A 17,477-nucleotide genomic window follows, 5' to 3' on the forward strand; every position below is an offset into this window, starting at 1 on the left:
AAAATTTACGAGTTAACCACAAGAGAGTATCAGTTATTACTTTGAATTTTCATGTATTCTTACGTTGAAAATAAAGCAAAAAAATTGTCCCTGTACACTTATCGTATCAATGGCTACTTAAAGTTCTTTTTTCTAACCTCAATTCAGATCTTGAATCAATATTTAAAAAAGTTATAATATAAAAAATTGGATACGTCGTACCACAGTATGGCGACTTAAGATTAAATAAAATATATTAGTTTTAATTTGATACTTTTTTCTGTGTGCTTGCAACTCAACTCTACTATACAATTCTGTGTATCAATACATTATTTATATAAGAATGTCCCGTTTGACCACGTTGCAATTAACCACAGCCACTCACAGTGGCCAATGCCTATAGTTTTTCCACTGCTCTAGCGCTGTGAATGACTCGCAAGCGGTCAATTGCAATGTGGTCAAAAGACATCCATCCTATTTATATTCATTTCAAAAGGTTTTCTCTACCCAATAAAGAAATAATTTGCGGATTGATATACCTTTATTAGCAGCCAGTAAAAACAGCACAGATGTTATAATCGCAGGTACAAAGTAGACGGCATGAAAGTCTTTCGCTACAATCTGCTTCGTTGAAAGCTGCGCGTAAAGGCATAGAGAACAGAGAATAAGACCAAAGCCCGTAATTCCTACAAAGAGACATATCTCGGAGTAACTGCTGTCTTCTTTTAATATCGTGACCATAGCGCTCAAACCGACCATAACACCTAGCCATAATCCACTGCTTGCGTTCGGTCTGCAATTAATAAATTCAGAATTATTATTATTATAAATCTAACTTTGTTGAAAGCAATTTTTAATCAAACTCTCATTAACTTATCAAGTAAGTATTCAATCATGAATAGAATTATTAATATTTTCTTGTTCAACATACAAGTGCAAAATTTTACTAGAAGCTGTAATTCTGCACAATACAATACACAAAGAAAATTTTCTCTTAAAATTTACCTTTAAAATCATGGTAACGGAGCAACAAATTTCAAAAAATTTTACTATAATTTTAGTAAAAAAATATTCTATATAAAAAAAAACTTAGGACATTTTAACTGAAATTCAAATGTTTTATTTTAGATGATGCTGTTCAAAAGTTTTCTTAGGCAAACTCCAAAAAATCTTAAATTTCAAAAACAAATTAAAAAAATAACGTATAATAAAATTGTTAGAAGTCCACGTGTCGTCCAACAATCTTGAGTGTAAATTTTAAGAATCTTATATGATTAATAATAGCTGCGTTCCTTTAAAAAGATAAATCAATATAGGGTGCATTCAGAGAGACCACTATTAGCGCTATTTGTGTTTTCTATCTTTATCATTCATTAGATGTAAACAAGATAAAATGATGCAAATAGCGCTAACAGTATCTCCTCAAATACACCTGTGGTGTAGATTTGATTTTCGAACATGCCATTGTGAACGATGCAATTTCGAACGGTTACATTATTCTCGCGAAATTTCGATTGATTTGTAAATTAAGGAAACAATGACGAGAAGGTAAAAAAAATAAACAATACAAGAGAACATGTCGAGACACCGAGCTGAGCGAATAAAGATAAGAAACCAAGAGATTCGTGATAATGTACTTGCACAATTTTACTATAAATTTCTTTTGAAGTAGATCTCCGAATCACTTTTACATTCGTCTCTTATTTTTCGCCTATTATATCCTACAATAGATCAACATTTTACACTTTTTTTCAATTTCCTATGTCTATTGTGTTCAAAAATCGTTTTATTTATTTGTCGTAATCTCATATATGCTTGTTTTCAAAGTAAACACAAAATTTTACGCGGAAATTGAATTTCATTCTTTACGCAGTTAATTATTTTATTGGTAACTTTGTGAAGTATAAACCTTTCTTTTGAAAAATAAAAAAAACTATTGTAGTCAATAAAAACATAAATTGAATAAAATGGAAAACATAAATTACTTTATTAACGCAAATACAGAACTTTCTCGGGCAACAATTGAGAAACAAATGTCATCTTTTTCTTTTGGCTCTTCTTATTTATTCTTGCTCAAAATTCCCGGTCATCCCGGTAACTGCTATCACATTTACTGCTCGTGATTGGTTCTTTTTTTCAGGAACATACGATTACATTTGTTCGAGGAAATTACGCGTAATCCAAAAAGATTTCTTTGTATATTTTATTCTACTACACTATAAAAAGAACACAATTTCTCCTTCATAATTAAACCAAGATCGGAGAGTGATCCAACCAGTCAAGGTAAAATCAGTCGATGATCCAGTCAGTCAAGACAAGATTGATCGGTTATCCAATCAGCTAAGGTAAGATCAATCGGTAATCCATTCAATCAAGACAAGATTGATCGGTGATTTAGCCAGTCAAGGCAAGATTGAAAAAGATCCGGCTACTTAACGCATGATTTTGAGAATTTTCTATTGTAATAAGTGTAGTCTATCACAAAAAAACTGTAATATTCAAGTCTTGTAACTCAAAAAATATTTAACAAAAAAACATTTATTTGTAGTGTTTTGGAATGGTCTCAATAAGTTACAAGAATATGCAATAAAAAGTAAGCAGTTCCAATAAAAAATAAGCAGTTTTATTTTAAAAAAATTGAAGGTGACCTTCACGTGACCTTCAAGCAACTATTCAAGGTCAAATTAATGACACTATCTTATCCTCCTCAAAACTATACAACTTTTGTCTAAAACATTTTTGGTGAAAATGCTTCATTAAAAAATTATCGAGGTTCGTTTTTTAAAACGAGACACTCCGTATATGTGCATATGTATGTGTCGTGCACGACTTAACATATATGCGGACTGTGTGTATAACAATGGCTATCATGTGCATTACGGTCTACCTTATTATTTCCGTTATTAAATGATAAATTCTAATGATTGCTTGTAGAGCCATTTGTTTAATAGCCCGCTGTTATGTAGTAACGCTAATATGCCAATACAAATTACAAAATAGCCAACTATTATATGGCATTTTTACTTTTGAACATTTCAAAACTTTTTAAGATACATTTTAATGTTTAATTATACCTGCTTCTAAATTATTTTTAAACTAAAACACATTATCATACGAATATATATACACTCGAGTGTTTCTTTTTGTTATTTAACATTTTATTCGGCTATTCATATTTCAAATTACGTAAAATTATTTAATAGCATAGTATTTTATTAATATAGTCACTTAAGCGAGATGCGTTCTTTAAACAAATCCAATTTTTTAAATTTATTTTTGTTAAGGTCATATTACCACCTTGTTTTCTCTCCCATCCATTATACAATGTTATCACATTTTTGTAAATCACATCCTGAATAATAAATATTTTATAAATAACTTTGACTCTAGTATTAAACAACAGTGACAAATATAATTGTTCAAGTTATTCAATAAAGTGTAAATAGGTGCCATATTACTATCTTTTCTTCTACAATTTTCTTTTAAAAAAAAACAATCATCTATATTATCCTAAAGATTTTTCGTGGGCACTCTTATATTCACAAAAAGTAATTAAGAACTAGAAAATCAGTTTTCAATTTTAAAAAATTCTGAATAACTTGAAAAATGCTTATTAATTAGGCAAATTATTATGAGTACCTGGCCTCTTGTTTTCTAATAAAAAATTGATAAATTATTCAAAATTAAGATGCATAATATGAAAAGAAATTTTATAACTACTGTAAATTAGCCATCGTAACTGTGCTAATATAGCATCCGGATCATAATTTTTGACTTGTAAATCACTGATTCATAACGCGATCTTTTCTTTTTATTAAATACCTATACAGAATGTCTAACAATTAATGATAAATCTCTCACATGTAGATAGAATGGACCATACTGAGTCAAAAAGTCCTATATCACTTTGCAATCTTCGCAATAGTTAACGAGTTATAAATTAATAAAAACTTTAAATTAAACCCGCCCACCGCCAAATTCATGCGCGCGATCGAGATTGCCAAGCGCGTAGGATGTGGAGTTTACTGCTTGTCGCAGGGAGCGGCGCGGCGGCGGCTACGCAGGAACGTCGCGTAACGCTAAGCCCCCGCTCCCCGCAACAAGCAGTAAACTCCACGCCCTTAATTGTCAGACATCTTGCATATACAGGGTGTATAAAAAGTCTCAAACTCCTTGATTATTTTAAAAACTGAGCATTTTTGAAAAAAATGTTTCAAAATGTGTAAGGCATAAAATGGTCTATTTATTGATGATACCAGTTTGACCTTGGGGAATGTCAAGGTCAGTTAAAAATCAAATAAATTTTTTTAAACCAAATACTTTATTTTTGATTCCAGAATTTAATAGCTGATGTCAAGAGCAAAACACTACAACAAAGTTTATTTTTTTAGTTTCCGAGCTATAAGGCTTGAATATTAATACCGCCGCTATTAGCATTATCCATAGTGTATCGTGTAAATGTTGACAGATCTGATTTCTACCTCTTGTGCATAAATAGATGCGCGCGCGTGTCTGCATATGTACGAGGTGTGTTCAAAAAGTATCGCGAATTTTGTGTTTTTTCAAAAATTATTTATTTATTCATGAATATCTATTTTGTCCCCTTCAAAGTAATCCCCATGAGATATTATACACTTGTGCCAACGGTTTTTCCAATCTTCGAAGCACTTCAAAAAATCATTTTTTTTTATCTTGTTCAGCTCCTCCTTCGATGCCGTCTTTATCTCGTCAAGCGTAGCGTAACGTCGTCCTTTCATGGGCCTCTTCAGTTTAGGGAACAAGAAAAAGTCACAGGGGGCCAGATCTGGGGAATACGGTGGCTGCGGCATCATTAGTGTGTTGTTTTTGGCCAAAAAGTCGCGCACAAGCAACGATGTGTGAGCAGGGGCGTTATCGTGGTGCAAAAGCCAATTTTTGTTCTTCCACAAATCCGGGCGTTTCTGGCGGATTGCGTCGCGCAAATTGCGCATAACTTGCAGGTAATATTCCTTATTGACCGTTCTACCCTGTGGCAAGAACTCATGATGCACCACGCCCCTGCAATCGAAGAAAACTGTCAGCAAAACTTTCACATTCGACCGAACTTGGCGCGCTTTTTTCGGTCTTGGTTCGTGCGGCAGCTTCCATTGAGATGATTGAGCTTTGGTTTCCACGTCATAACCATAAACCCACGATTCGTCACCAGTTATGACCCTCTGGAGCAAATTTGGGTCGTCGCGGACAGAGTCCAACATCTCATTAGCAATGTTCATGCGATGCTGTTTTTGGTCGCAATTGAGCAATTTTGGTACGAATTTCGCGGCGACCCGTCTCATGCCCAAATCATTGATAAAAATCGAATGGCACGAGCCAATCGATATGTTTAGGTCCTCAGCAACTTCTCTAACGGTGATTCGACGATTGGCCAATACCATTTTCTCCACTTCATTAATTTTTTCGTCTGTTGTTGAAGTGCTCGGGCGTCCGGCACGCTCTTCGTCGTTCACATCTTCTCGGCCTTCTGAGAACATTTTGTACCACCGATAAACGTTGCTTCGGTCCAAGGTAGCTTCTCCGTATGCCACAGTCAACATTCGGAATGCATCCGCGCACTTAATTTCGTTTTTCACACAAAATTTGATACAGGTTCTTTGATCCATTTTTTTGAATAGGTAAAAATCGAAGACGATCCAAAACACGTGCAAGCAAAGCAGCTGTCAACAATTAAGTGAACATTCAAAATGGCCGAGCTTGTCGGCATAAGTGAGAGACATGAGTACCAACATAACGCCACAAAAAGATTGAAATTCGAATATACGTAACCCGCGAAAATTCAAAATTCGCGATACTTTTTGAACACACCTCGTATTTCTCGAGAGGGTAACCACTCTTGAATTCCGTTATACAACCCGTTGAAAGTCCGTTTCTCAAAGTCCGTGAAGTCCGGTAAACTTTGACGTAGTCCAATAAATAAATGTCTATTAAATTAGAACCCCCACCACAAAAAATCGAAATGACACCTATGCCAAAATTAATTGCTTTTTATGTGCTAATTATGTACCCTATTTGAAATTTTTGTGCTTAAGCGGTTTAGCAGAAAATTAAAATTGAAGATGGAGGTGCCAGCTTAACGTTAAGCCAGCCCACACTCATATAAATAATTAATAAAATAAAAAAATAAATACACTAAAATTAAGTGCTTTTTATGTGCTTTCCAACGATATATAAATAAATGTTCGTACTCAACCTCTTTGACCAGAAAATCGTCCCGAAATTACGAATACACATTCGCGGTACAAGACTAAAGTATCAGAAAGAAAGCAATTCTGAAATTGATTATAAGTCCAAGTTATTTTCCTTTATTTATGTGCTTTCAAAATATGCAAGAGGACATTTTTGTGCTCATCCCCATCGACCAAAAAATCATCCCCGAAGTAAGCACCCCACAAATCAGGTACAAGAATAAAGTGCCAGTAAAAAAGCAATTACAAAATTGATTATAAGCTTAAAATATTCTCTTATTTATATGCTTTCAAAATATGCAAGACAAGATTTTTGTGCTCCATCCCTTGATCAAAAAACCGACCCTGAAGTAAGCACCCCACTTTTTCGGTACAAGAGTAAAGTACCGAAGTAAAAACGCAGATATTAAATTGGTCATAGTCCCAAGATATTCACTTATTTATGTGCTTTTGAAATACGCACGACCAGATTTTTGTGCTCATTCCTTTGATCAAAAAATCGACCCTGACGTGAGCACCTCACTGTTCTGGTACAAGAGTAAAGTATCAAAAAGAAAGCAATTATGAAATTCATTATAAACCCAATTATTCTCCTAATTATGTGCTTTCGAAATATCCACGTCGAGCTTTTTGTGCTTAACCCCTTGATCGAAAAACCGACCTTAGTGAACACCCCACCTTTACAAGAGTAAAGTATCAGAAAAAAAGCAATTACAAAATTGATTATAAGCCTAAAATATTCTCTTATTTATGTGATTTCGAAATATGCAAGAAGAAATTTTTGTGTTCAACCCCTTGATCGAAAAACTGATCCTGAAGTGAGCACCCCACCTTTTTGATACAAGAGCAAAGTACCAGTAAAACGCACATGTTAAATTGATCATAGGCCCAAGATATTCTTATAGTTATCTGCTAAACCGACAAGCACAAAAATTTCAAATAGGATACGTAATTAGCACATAAAAAGCACTTAATTTTGGCATAAGTGCCGTTTCAATTTTTTGTGATGGTGATGCTAACTTAACAGATATGTCCAATAAAGCCCATAAAGTCCGCAAAGTCCAGTAAAATCTAATGAAGTCCTATAAAGTCCAATGAAATCCATGTCGTCTAGTGAAGTCCGGTGTACATAAATTAGGGATCTGTTCTATTAAGCTCATTCAATCGCTACTCGTCTTCTTAACACCTGCAAGTGAAGTGTAAAGTAGTAAGCTCATTGAAGTAGTAGTAGCTCATTGAAATAGAGCGTATATCCCTTTTAATGATGCAAAGATGACGTGATTGTAAAAGATTTTACGTACAAATGACAGAACTTTTCAATCAAACTTTTAGAAATGAGAACAATGGTATACCTAAATCGACTGTCATTTGTACTATACGTTTTGAAGAAGCAGGTTCTGTTAAAAATCGATTTAGACTAGATAAACCAACGACAGCGACAAATCCAAATAAACCATTAAATGTTATGCAGTCTTTTGTAGAAAATTCTCGTAATTCACTTCAAAAAGTTGCACAACAACATGATATCAATCCTACGTCAATCCGTAAAATTATAAGAAAAAAGAAATTCCATCCATATAAAATCCATTTAGTACAAGAACTATATGGAGACGATTTTGATCATCGCATGAAATTTTGTGAAAGAATGACGTTAAATATCAATAGAAATTTTCTATTTGTAGGTAACATTGTTTTTCCAGATAAAACTATTTTTAAGCTAATCGGGAATGTAAATCAACATAATTGTAGATATTAAAGCGATAAAAATTCTTACTGGATGCATGAAATACATAGTCAGAATTCACAAAAGATCAATGTATGGGCTAGAATTTTAAATGACCGGATTGGGCCGTTCTTTATTCAGAGGAACCTAGCAGCGGAGAATTACTTAGCTATGCTTAAAAAGTAATAGTAGGTAATACGAAATATCGCTCGTCAAAACTTCAATGATATTTGATACCAGCAAGATGGAGCACCACTTCATCACAGTTTACAAGTACGCCAATATATGAATAAAGTTTTCCCTAATAGGTGGATAAGAAGAACGGGTTACATTGAATGACCAGCCATTCGATTACCCAATCTAAATCAACTCGACTATTTCTTGTTGGTATATTTAAAGGATAAAATTTATAATACAAAATTTTAATGATTTGCGTCAATGAATAACAGATGAAATTAGAGTAATACCTAATGAAATTTGTAAGAACGTAGTCTTAAATTTCCCTCACCGCGCATCTAGCATATTGTCAGACTGTACAATGACATCAATTTAAGCTTTTGCTATAATAGTCGTTCCTTTAAAGAACAAATTGTAATGTTTGCAGACGCGCGGGAATCTCATGCATGTAGCAAAATCAGATAGAGTCAAGCGCCGGCAGTACTAACTTTCAAGCCTTATAACTCGGAAAGTATTTAAGGAAAACAAAATTTATTATAGTGTTTTGAAAAGCTATTGACATCAGCTTTAAATTCTGGAATCAAAAATAAAGCATTCCATTTTTTTTTAAATCCATTTAATCTTGATCTGACTTTAGCGATATCCCCCAAGGTAAAACTGGTAGAGAAGAGGGTAATATGGCAATCATTTTTATTTTATTGAATAACTTTGTTTATAATTAATATTGTCTATTGAAACTTAAACGATTACATTCGTCAGAGTTGTTTGACAGATTCTAGACTCAAAGTAATAAAATATTTATCATTTAAGATGTGATTTATAAAAATCTAATACACTACATAATCGGTAGAAGAAAAAAAATGATTGTAATATGGCTATCCATAAAAATAATTTTAAAAAATTAGTTTAGTTAAAAAAACACAGTACCTTGTTACAAAATTATATATTTTTAATTTTCCATTGTTTAGAATTTTCTTGATTTAAAATATTCCTGCGTTCAGAAGCTTTAGAAATACCATCAAGAATTTCATTGAAAATATCATTTAATCCCTAATAACATTAAGCAACAAGCATAAAATGATGTGTCTAATGTTTCTAAACACCGCTCTTTAGAATGACAAACGATTTATCGAAGAAATATTTCAATATAAAAATTTCGTTTAAAAAACCATATTAACAAAATTCCATGTTATTGTTTTAACTTTGTATAACTCAAAATGTATACAGCCAAATAAAAAGTTAAATAACAAAAAAACACTCGAGTGTATGTACACTTCGTGTAATAATACATTCAAGTTTAAGAATAATAAGGAAGTAAATGTAATTAAAGGTTAAAAGTGTACCTTGAAAAAGTTTAGAAAGTAAACATGCCTTATAACAATTGTCAATCATTATGTATTGGCATATTAGCATCACTAAAAAACGGCGAGTTACTAAACAAATAACTCCATAAGCAATTGTTAGAATACATCACCTAACAATGGAAATAATAGGGGTATCCATATTGTCTACAGCAGTTATAATATCCTCTTCTCCTCTATCATCAATAAATAGACCATTTTATGCCCTACAATTTTCATCTAAAACATTTTTTTCAAAAATGTTCGGTTTTCAAAATAATCAACGGATTCGGGACTTTTTATACATCCTGTATGTAAACGTATGTGTGTTACTTCAAAGTTGGTATATTTGAAATTATTGAAAATAAATATAAAGCAAGTGTGTAACATATTACAATCAGATTTGCGCGGTTTTGCTAATGAATTTTCTACAAAAAGCTATTATTAATAGATCGGAAATCAAACGCAAGTTACAAGACTACGTTCACAGGGTCTAATTTACAATAAAGTTATAACACAGATGTTATAAAACTGGCCAATTGCAATCATTCCATTCTTCAGTGGAATGAACATGAATGACCAATTATTCTTTACCTAGCAAAAAATTTTTCATATATAATAAGATATAGTTATATATAATTATACAGAGTGTTTCAGACCATACGTAAACCCTTTTATTTTCGCAGTATTAGGTCCAATCAAAAATATGTTCAGACAAAAGTTGCAAGGTTTCAAAAAATCTATTTATTGATCTTATTATTTTGATCTTGGATGGTGTTGCCAAGATCACACGAAAATCACATAAACTTTTTTTAAATAAAACACCCTATTTTTCATTCCAGAATTTAATACCTGGTGTCAAGAGCTTTCCAAAATCTTACAAGCAAGTTTATTTTCGTTGAGTACTTTTTGAGTCGTGGGGCTCGAAAACTACAGTGTACTGTAACTTTGAAGCGTTATAATTCGAAAAATACTTAACAAAAATAAACTTATTTATAGTATTTTGACAAGTTCTCAAAATCGACCACAAGAAAATGCAATAAAAAATATAGAATATTAGAAAAATACCAATACCCTTTAATTAGGAAACTACCGATACTCTAACATTATATCTTTTATTGCATTTTCTTATAGTCGATTTCGAGAACTTTTCAAAGACTATAAATAAGTTTATTTTCGTTAGATATTTTTCGAGTTATAACGCTTAAAAGTTACAGTACACTGTAGCTTTCAAGCCTCACAACTTGGAAAGTACTCAACAAAAATAAACTTTCCTGTAAGGTTTTAGAAAGCTCTTGACACCAGCTATTAGATTCTGGAATCAAAAATAGGGTGTTCCATTTAAAAAAGTTAATGTGATTTCGATGTAACCTTGACGACGCCATCCAAGGTCAAACTCATATGATCAATAAATAAATCTTTTAAAACCCTACAACTTTTGTCTGAACATATTTTTGATTGGACCTAATCCTGCAAAGATAAAAGGGGTAAACAAGTGGTTTAAAACACCTTGTATATCAAATATGTCCATATATATTAAAATATATATTACAATATACAAGGTGTCCCAGTATAAGTGGCCACCCCCCTTTATCTCGTAAACTAACATTCTACTGAATACAATGATGTATGATTTATCAAAATTATTTTACAAATTATAGAAGTTATGTTGGTTTAAAGTTTCGCGGGCGACTAATACCATTTCAGTTTCATTTCTGCGGTGTGGCTAACTTCCGACTCCCGCTTTGGCAATTGACATGTGTAACATATTGACATCTAATTATAATATTTGATGTATGTAAAATGTAAGTAATAAGAATACGAAATTCTACACGTTTATAAAATTATTACACCAAATATTGCAATCAGATATCAACATGTTACACGTCAATCGCCAAAACGAGAGTCGGAAGCCACACCGCAGGGGCAAAACTGAAATGGTATTAGTCGCCCGCGAAACTTTAAACCGACATAACTCCTATAATTTGTAAAATAATTTTAATAAATCATACATCATTGTATTCATTAAAAAAAAACGCTACAACTATTATCATATAAAAATATTCATTTTATCATGCAAAAGTTGTGCACGTCTCTTCATTCTTTAACATAAATAATTTCTGTAAGTAACCACTGTGCTCACAATAAAGTTTAGTTCAAACCATTTAATTTGATGTTATATTTATTGGGTCTATCTCTCTTACGAGATAAAAGGGGGTGGCCACTTATCCTGGACACCCTGTATAATAAGAATATAGAGGGTGATCAAAAAAAGATTCACATATTTTGATAGCAGGTAATATTGACCAAAACAAAAAGAAAAGGTTTAATTAATATGAGTCCTAAGACTAATATCTTCAAAGATACAAGCTATTTTGTTATTTGAGCTCTTTGTCATTTTCTTATTAGTCATGTCATTTTTAAATGTAATGAACAAAAAAGTAGAGAAAAGTGGGGTACAATGGGAATATTTTTTTTCTAGGTACCTTAAAAAATAAAAAATAAACAAAAAGAGATAAAAACACAATTTTTATTTTAATACAAAATGTAATCATTTATCTTCCGTAAAAAAACTGAAGTAAAGAAACTAAATGTATAATAACAAAATTAAAACTCTTTTTTTACAAAAAAACAAAAAATTTTAATGCTGATTCAACATACATTCAGTTTCTTCACTTCAGTTTTTTTATGAAAGATAAATGATTACATTTCATATTAAAATAAAAATTGTTTCTTTATCTCTCTTTATTTTTTATTTTTTAAGGCACCTAAAAAAAGATATCCCCATAGTAGCCCACTCTCCCCTCCTCCTTTGTTCATTACATTCTAAAGATAACACGACTAATAAGAAAATGACAAAGAGCTCAAATAACAAAATAGCTTGTATCTTTAAAGATATTAGTCTTAAGATCCATATTAATTAGACCTTTTTTTTTTTTGTTGTGATCAATACTACCTACTATCCAAATATGTAACCCTTTTTTTTAAACACCCTGTATATTTTAATATATAACTTTTATAATTTTTTAATTTCTCAGATAATACCGTTGAAAGGGTAAAAGATATAAAAAAACAGTTTCAAATAAAAGTTTTATGGATTTCTATGTACTTTATAATAGTTTGCTCAGATTCTTCGAAAATGTTATTTTTCTCGAAATTCCCCTCTTCTTCTAAATTTCTGAAAAGTTTAAAATTTACCTTATATCAAAACTTATAGCATATTTAACAACAAATTCAAACATGTATGATAAAGTTATAGTTCGAAGACACATTTTTAAGGAATAAACTAAAAATATCTATATTATTACACGCGCCCTATCCATATCCGCTTTATGGTGTTTATTGTTATTTTTTTTTTTATTTAATTGACTATAAGATCTTTTATATTATACAAAAATATGCTTTTTTAGGTTTAATTTTATTGACTTTTTATTTTTTATTTGTTTATTTATTTACTTATTTATTTTTTATTTATTTACTTTTTGTTGCTAAAATTCTGTACAATAATGAGGACGCCCAAAATTTGTGGTGTCAAAAAAATGCCGTAGACACTTTTATTTTGTTTACCAAGCACATTTAAAAACTGTTATATCATGATAGGAGTTACAAAAAATTCTTATAGTCAATCAAATAAAAAAGAAATATTAACAATCATAAAGCGGATATAGGATGAGGCGCGTGTATAGCGAATTAGCTTTTCAAAAAAAAAGGTAAAAAAAGGCGCCAAAGTATGTGTGTGCGCGCAGCTTATCTTTAATTTTTCTTCAAAACCCAAGTGGTACTGTTTTAACAGAAAAAATTTTCTATGCTAACCCATGTGGTAATTACGTTTAACTTTAAATTTACAAAATTAAATCTGCTAATTCTACAAAATCGAAGTATTACAATGTACTTTGTATTTTCATTGAAAAATTTTCCTATTCTAATCCAAGTGTTATGTATTCAAAAAAATGTGTGAAATCTTTAAATTGCGCAAATTATAAAGAGCATATATTATTTTGAAATAACTGTTGTATAATAAACGCACCTCAAATCTTTATTTTTCTTTTTTTTAAACCCAAGTGGTGGTAATATTTTTGTATTTTAATAGAAAATTTTTTTTATGCTAACCCAGTATAAAATCAGTCTAATCCAAGTGGTGATGATATTATTAATTTTTTCTAAAACAAAATTCAAGGAGTACTTATGTTTGTATTAACATTGAAAAATCTGTCTGTTTTAACCCAAGTGGATGTATTCAATTTTAATAAGTTTCAATGGAATGTATAACATTTAATGTCAAACAATTAAAAAGGAAACAAAACAAAATGAGAAAATTTTATTGAAATAAAAAATTTTTTATGTACAAAAACTTGGCGCTGCTAGATAAGGACAGCAATAAAAATTGAATAAAAAAGAATTTCATAAATGTAACAAACAGCATGTGTGATATCAGAAATCTGGGTAGATATACGGTTTAGTATTAATAAGAATAGAATAAATTTATGTAAATAACAGCGTTAAAAAAAAACTACAAACAGCGTTAAGTATAAAAAACTACAAATTTGGCGCTGCTATATAAAAAAAGGAATAAAAGGAATTAACATAAGAATAAAATAACCCTTGTAAAATATTTGTTATAATAGTAATTACGCAAAGTAAGTTACAGATTAAGTTTCTTTAATATTATTTAAGTAACATTGGAAATCATTATAAATTTTCTAAGTTACTATAATTATATGTTACAATATTATATTTAATTATAATTAGACATCTAGCAACGCCAAGCTTTCGTATATTAAAAATTTTTTATTTCAATAAAATTTTCTCATTTTGTTTTGTTTCCTTTTTAATTGTTTGACATTAAATGTTATACATTCCATTGAAACTTATTAAAATTGAATACATCCACTTGGGTTAAAACAGACAGATTTTTCAATGTTAATACAAACATAAGTACTCCTTGAATTTTGTTTTAGAAAAAATTAATAATATCACCACTTGGATTAGACTGATTTTATACTGGGTTAGCATAGAAAAATTTTTCTATTAAAATACAAAAATATTACCACCACTTGGGTTTTAAAAAAAGAAAAATAAAGATTTGAGGTGCGTTTATTATACAACAGTTATTTCAAAATAATATATGCTCTTTATAATTTGCGCAATTTAAAGATTTCACACATTTTTTTGAATACATAACACTTGGATTAGAATAGGAAAATTTTTCAATGAAAATACAAAGTACATTGTAATACTTCGATTTTGTAGAATTAGCAGATTTAATTTTGTAAATTTAAAGTTAAACGTAATTACCACATGGGTTAGCATAGAACATTTTTTCTGTTAAAACAGTACCACTTGGATTTTGAAGAAAAATTAAAGATAAGCTGCGCGCACACACATACTTTGGCGCCTTTTTTTTACCTTTTTTTTGAAAAGCTAATTCGCTATACACGCGCCTCATCTATATCCGCTTTATGATTGTTAATATTTCTTTTTTATTTGATTGACTATAAGAATTTTTTGTAACTCCTATCATGATATAATAGTTTCTAAATGTGCTTGGTAAACAAAATAAAAGTGTCTACGGCATTTTTTTGACACCATAAATTTTGGGCGTCCTCATTATTGTACAGAATTTTAGCAACAAAAAGTAAATAAATAAAAAATAAATAAGTAAATAAATAAACAAATAAAAAATAAAAAGTCAATAAAATTAAACCTAAAAAAGCATATTTTTGTATAATATAAAAGATCTTATAGTCAATTAAATAAAAAAAAAAATAAGAATAAACGCCATAAAGCGGATATGGATGGGGCGCGTGTAATAATATAGATATTTTTAGTTTATTTCTTAAAAATGTGTCTTCGAACTATAACTTTATCATACATGTTTGAATTTGTTGTTAAATATGCTATAAGTTTTGATATAAGGTAAATTTTAAACTTTTCAGAAATTTAGAAGAAGAGGGGAATTTCGAGAAAAATAACATTTTCGAAAAATCTGAGCAAACTATTATAAAGTACATAGAAATCCATAAAACTTTTATTTGAAACTTTTTTTTATATCTTTTACCCTTTCAACGGTATTATCTCAGAAATTAAAAAATCGATTTATTTCAAGGGCATGTTTCACTCTCTTGACAATCATATGGGCCCGTATATAAAAATACGTGTTCCATATTTTTAATCTACTACAACATATTAAAGGCTCGTCAAAGTCGGAGAGGAACACTTTCGTAGCGCACAAACGGGTACGCGTGTCATGCGTATAGAGAGGTTTTTAATTATTTTTGAAACATGGGAATGTTGGAACATAACTTCATCTTATATCGTTGAATTTGTAATAAAATAAGCTTTATTTTGCGTATAAAAAAAAATAAAAATTTTGAAAAAATAAGTATGTGGAGGAAAGTATAAAAAAAATTAAAATAAAAATTTTTTTATCACTTTTATAAAGTACTTTTCAAGCCATTCCACTTTCATTTCAAACATTTTTTTCTATCTCTTATAGTTTCGACGATATACGCTTCAAAAGAAAAAAACCAATTTTTTTCAAAGAAGTGTTTCACCCCCTAAAAATGCATATGGGCCCATATAAAAAATATCCATGTCTCTTATTTTGACCTAGAATACAACATATTCAAAGCTCATCAAAATCAGAGTGTAACAGTTGGGTAGATTTGCTTGTGAGTATTAAATTGTGTATTTGATACATAGAACGTAAATATGAAACAAAATCGTCCAAACAAGAATTCGACGTTTGGTGTTTCGAATAGCTCAGACATCAAATGTGCGCATTATTGCGTATGATCGACAATAAATAAACATCACACAGCAAAAAGTAAACACAAAATGTTTCAAATACATTCAACTAGATATGATACATTCAAAGTTTTCAAAAAAATCGTATTCATCTTACTTAAATTTCGAAGAAATGCTGACTATCAGAAATTACTTCAACTATCGCAAAACACATTTTTCACTACTACGACTTTAATATGACGCCGTTACCAAGAAATCTTTGTTAGCAGCATCATTACATTAGGACGCGTTTACAGTATTTAAAGTAAATTTTTAATATATACCCATAAAAATATTTCCATTTTTCGAATTGCCCCGTCTCCGAAATTACTCCAGTCTCCTCTTCTATTTAATGAATAACTACATAAAATTATGTGTAATCATTATATATAATTATATACAATTCTATACAATTTTATATTAAGTCACGCATAATTATACATAATGATATATAAAATTATACATATTTTAATATATATGAACATATTTGACGTATAATTACAAATAACTATACATAATTACGTCTAACTATATGTATATAATTACATACAAAAAATTTTTTACCAGGCAATGAGTATTAAACAAAGATAAAATAATACATGAAGACACTCAAGTGATATTTCAGAATACGTATAATCTAAATATAATCATTAGTATGTCATAAAGCTGCATTTATTAGCAGAAAAAGCAGCTTTGCAACTGTAGTAAAATCCTTTCATATAATTAATTTATACATTCAGATTCTTCAGGAACTAAAGGCAAAAGCCAAGTGTATTAAAGAATGCAACTAACAATAAGTTAGTAATTAGTGATTGCGTAGAGATGGCCAAATTCTATTTCTTACAACTTAAAATTTAGATTACATTATTACTACAAATAAAAATGCAACATTTATCGAAAAGACTGATCAGAATAATAGACTGACGCAACAATCTAATATAAAAACACAATATGAACTTAATGTCTTAACGGTCATAACTAAATTTTAGTGCTGATATTTATTTGTGTGATTTTATATACCTTCACTAAACTGCGCTAAACTAAATCGAATATACTTTCGGTCATAACACAGCTTTAAGTTGAATAAGAATTAACAATATCATATTCATAAATTAAAAATTATAAAAATACTTCGTTTATATTGTGCTTTCACATTATTGGTCAAATAAGTTTTGTATTTTAAACCACGTGCCTCTGCCAAGCATTCTTATTCATACCTCTCATAAGTTGGCAGGACCAAGTCAGCAGAAT

General features: G+C 30.2%; 1 protein-coding gene across 2 annotated transcripts in view; it reads right to left on the bottom strand.

Annotated features, from left to right (window-relative positions):
- The window catches only part of LOC105200707 (dolichol kinase), a 62,293-nt gene that overhangs the window by 26,557 nt on the left and 18,259 nt on the right, over positions 1-17,477 (bottom strand). For both annotated transcript variants that reach the window (XM_039449067.1, XM_039449068.1), the window contains exon 2: positions 519-772. In XM_039449067.1, coding sequence (XP_039305001.1) covers positions 519-772 — 254 coding nt within the window. The remainder of the gene's footprint in view (positions 1-518; positions 773-17,477) is intronic.

Source organism: Solenopsis invicta, chromosome 5, assembly GCF_016802725.1.
Source record: "Solenopsis invicta isolate M01_SB chromosome 5, UNIL_Sinv_3.0, whole genome shotgun sequence".
NCBI lineage: Eukaryota > Metazoa > Arthropoda > Insecta > Hymenoptera > Formicidae > Solenopsis > Solenopsis invicta.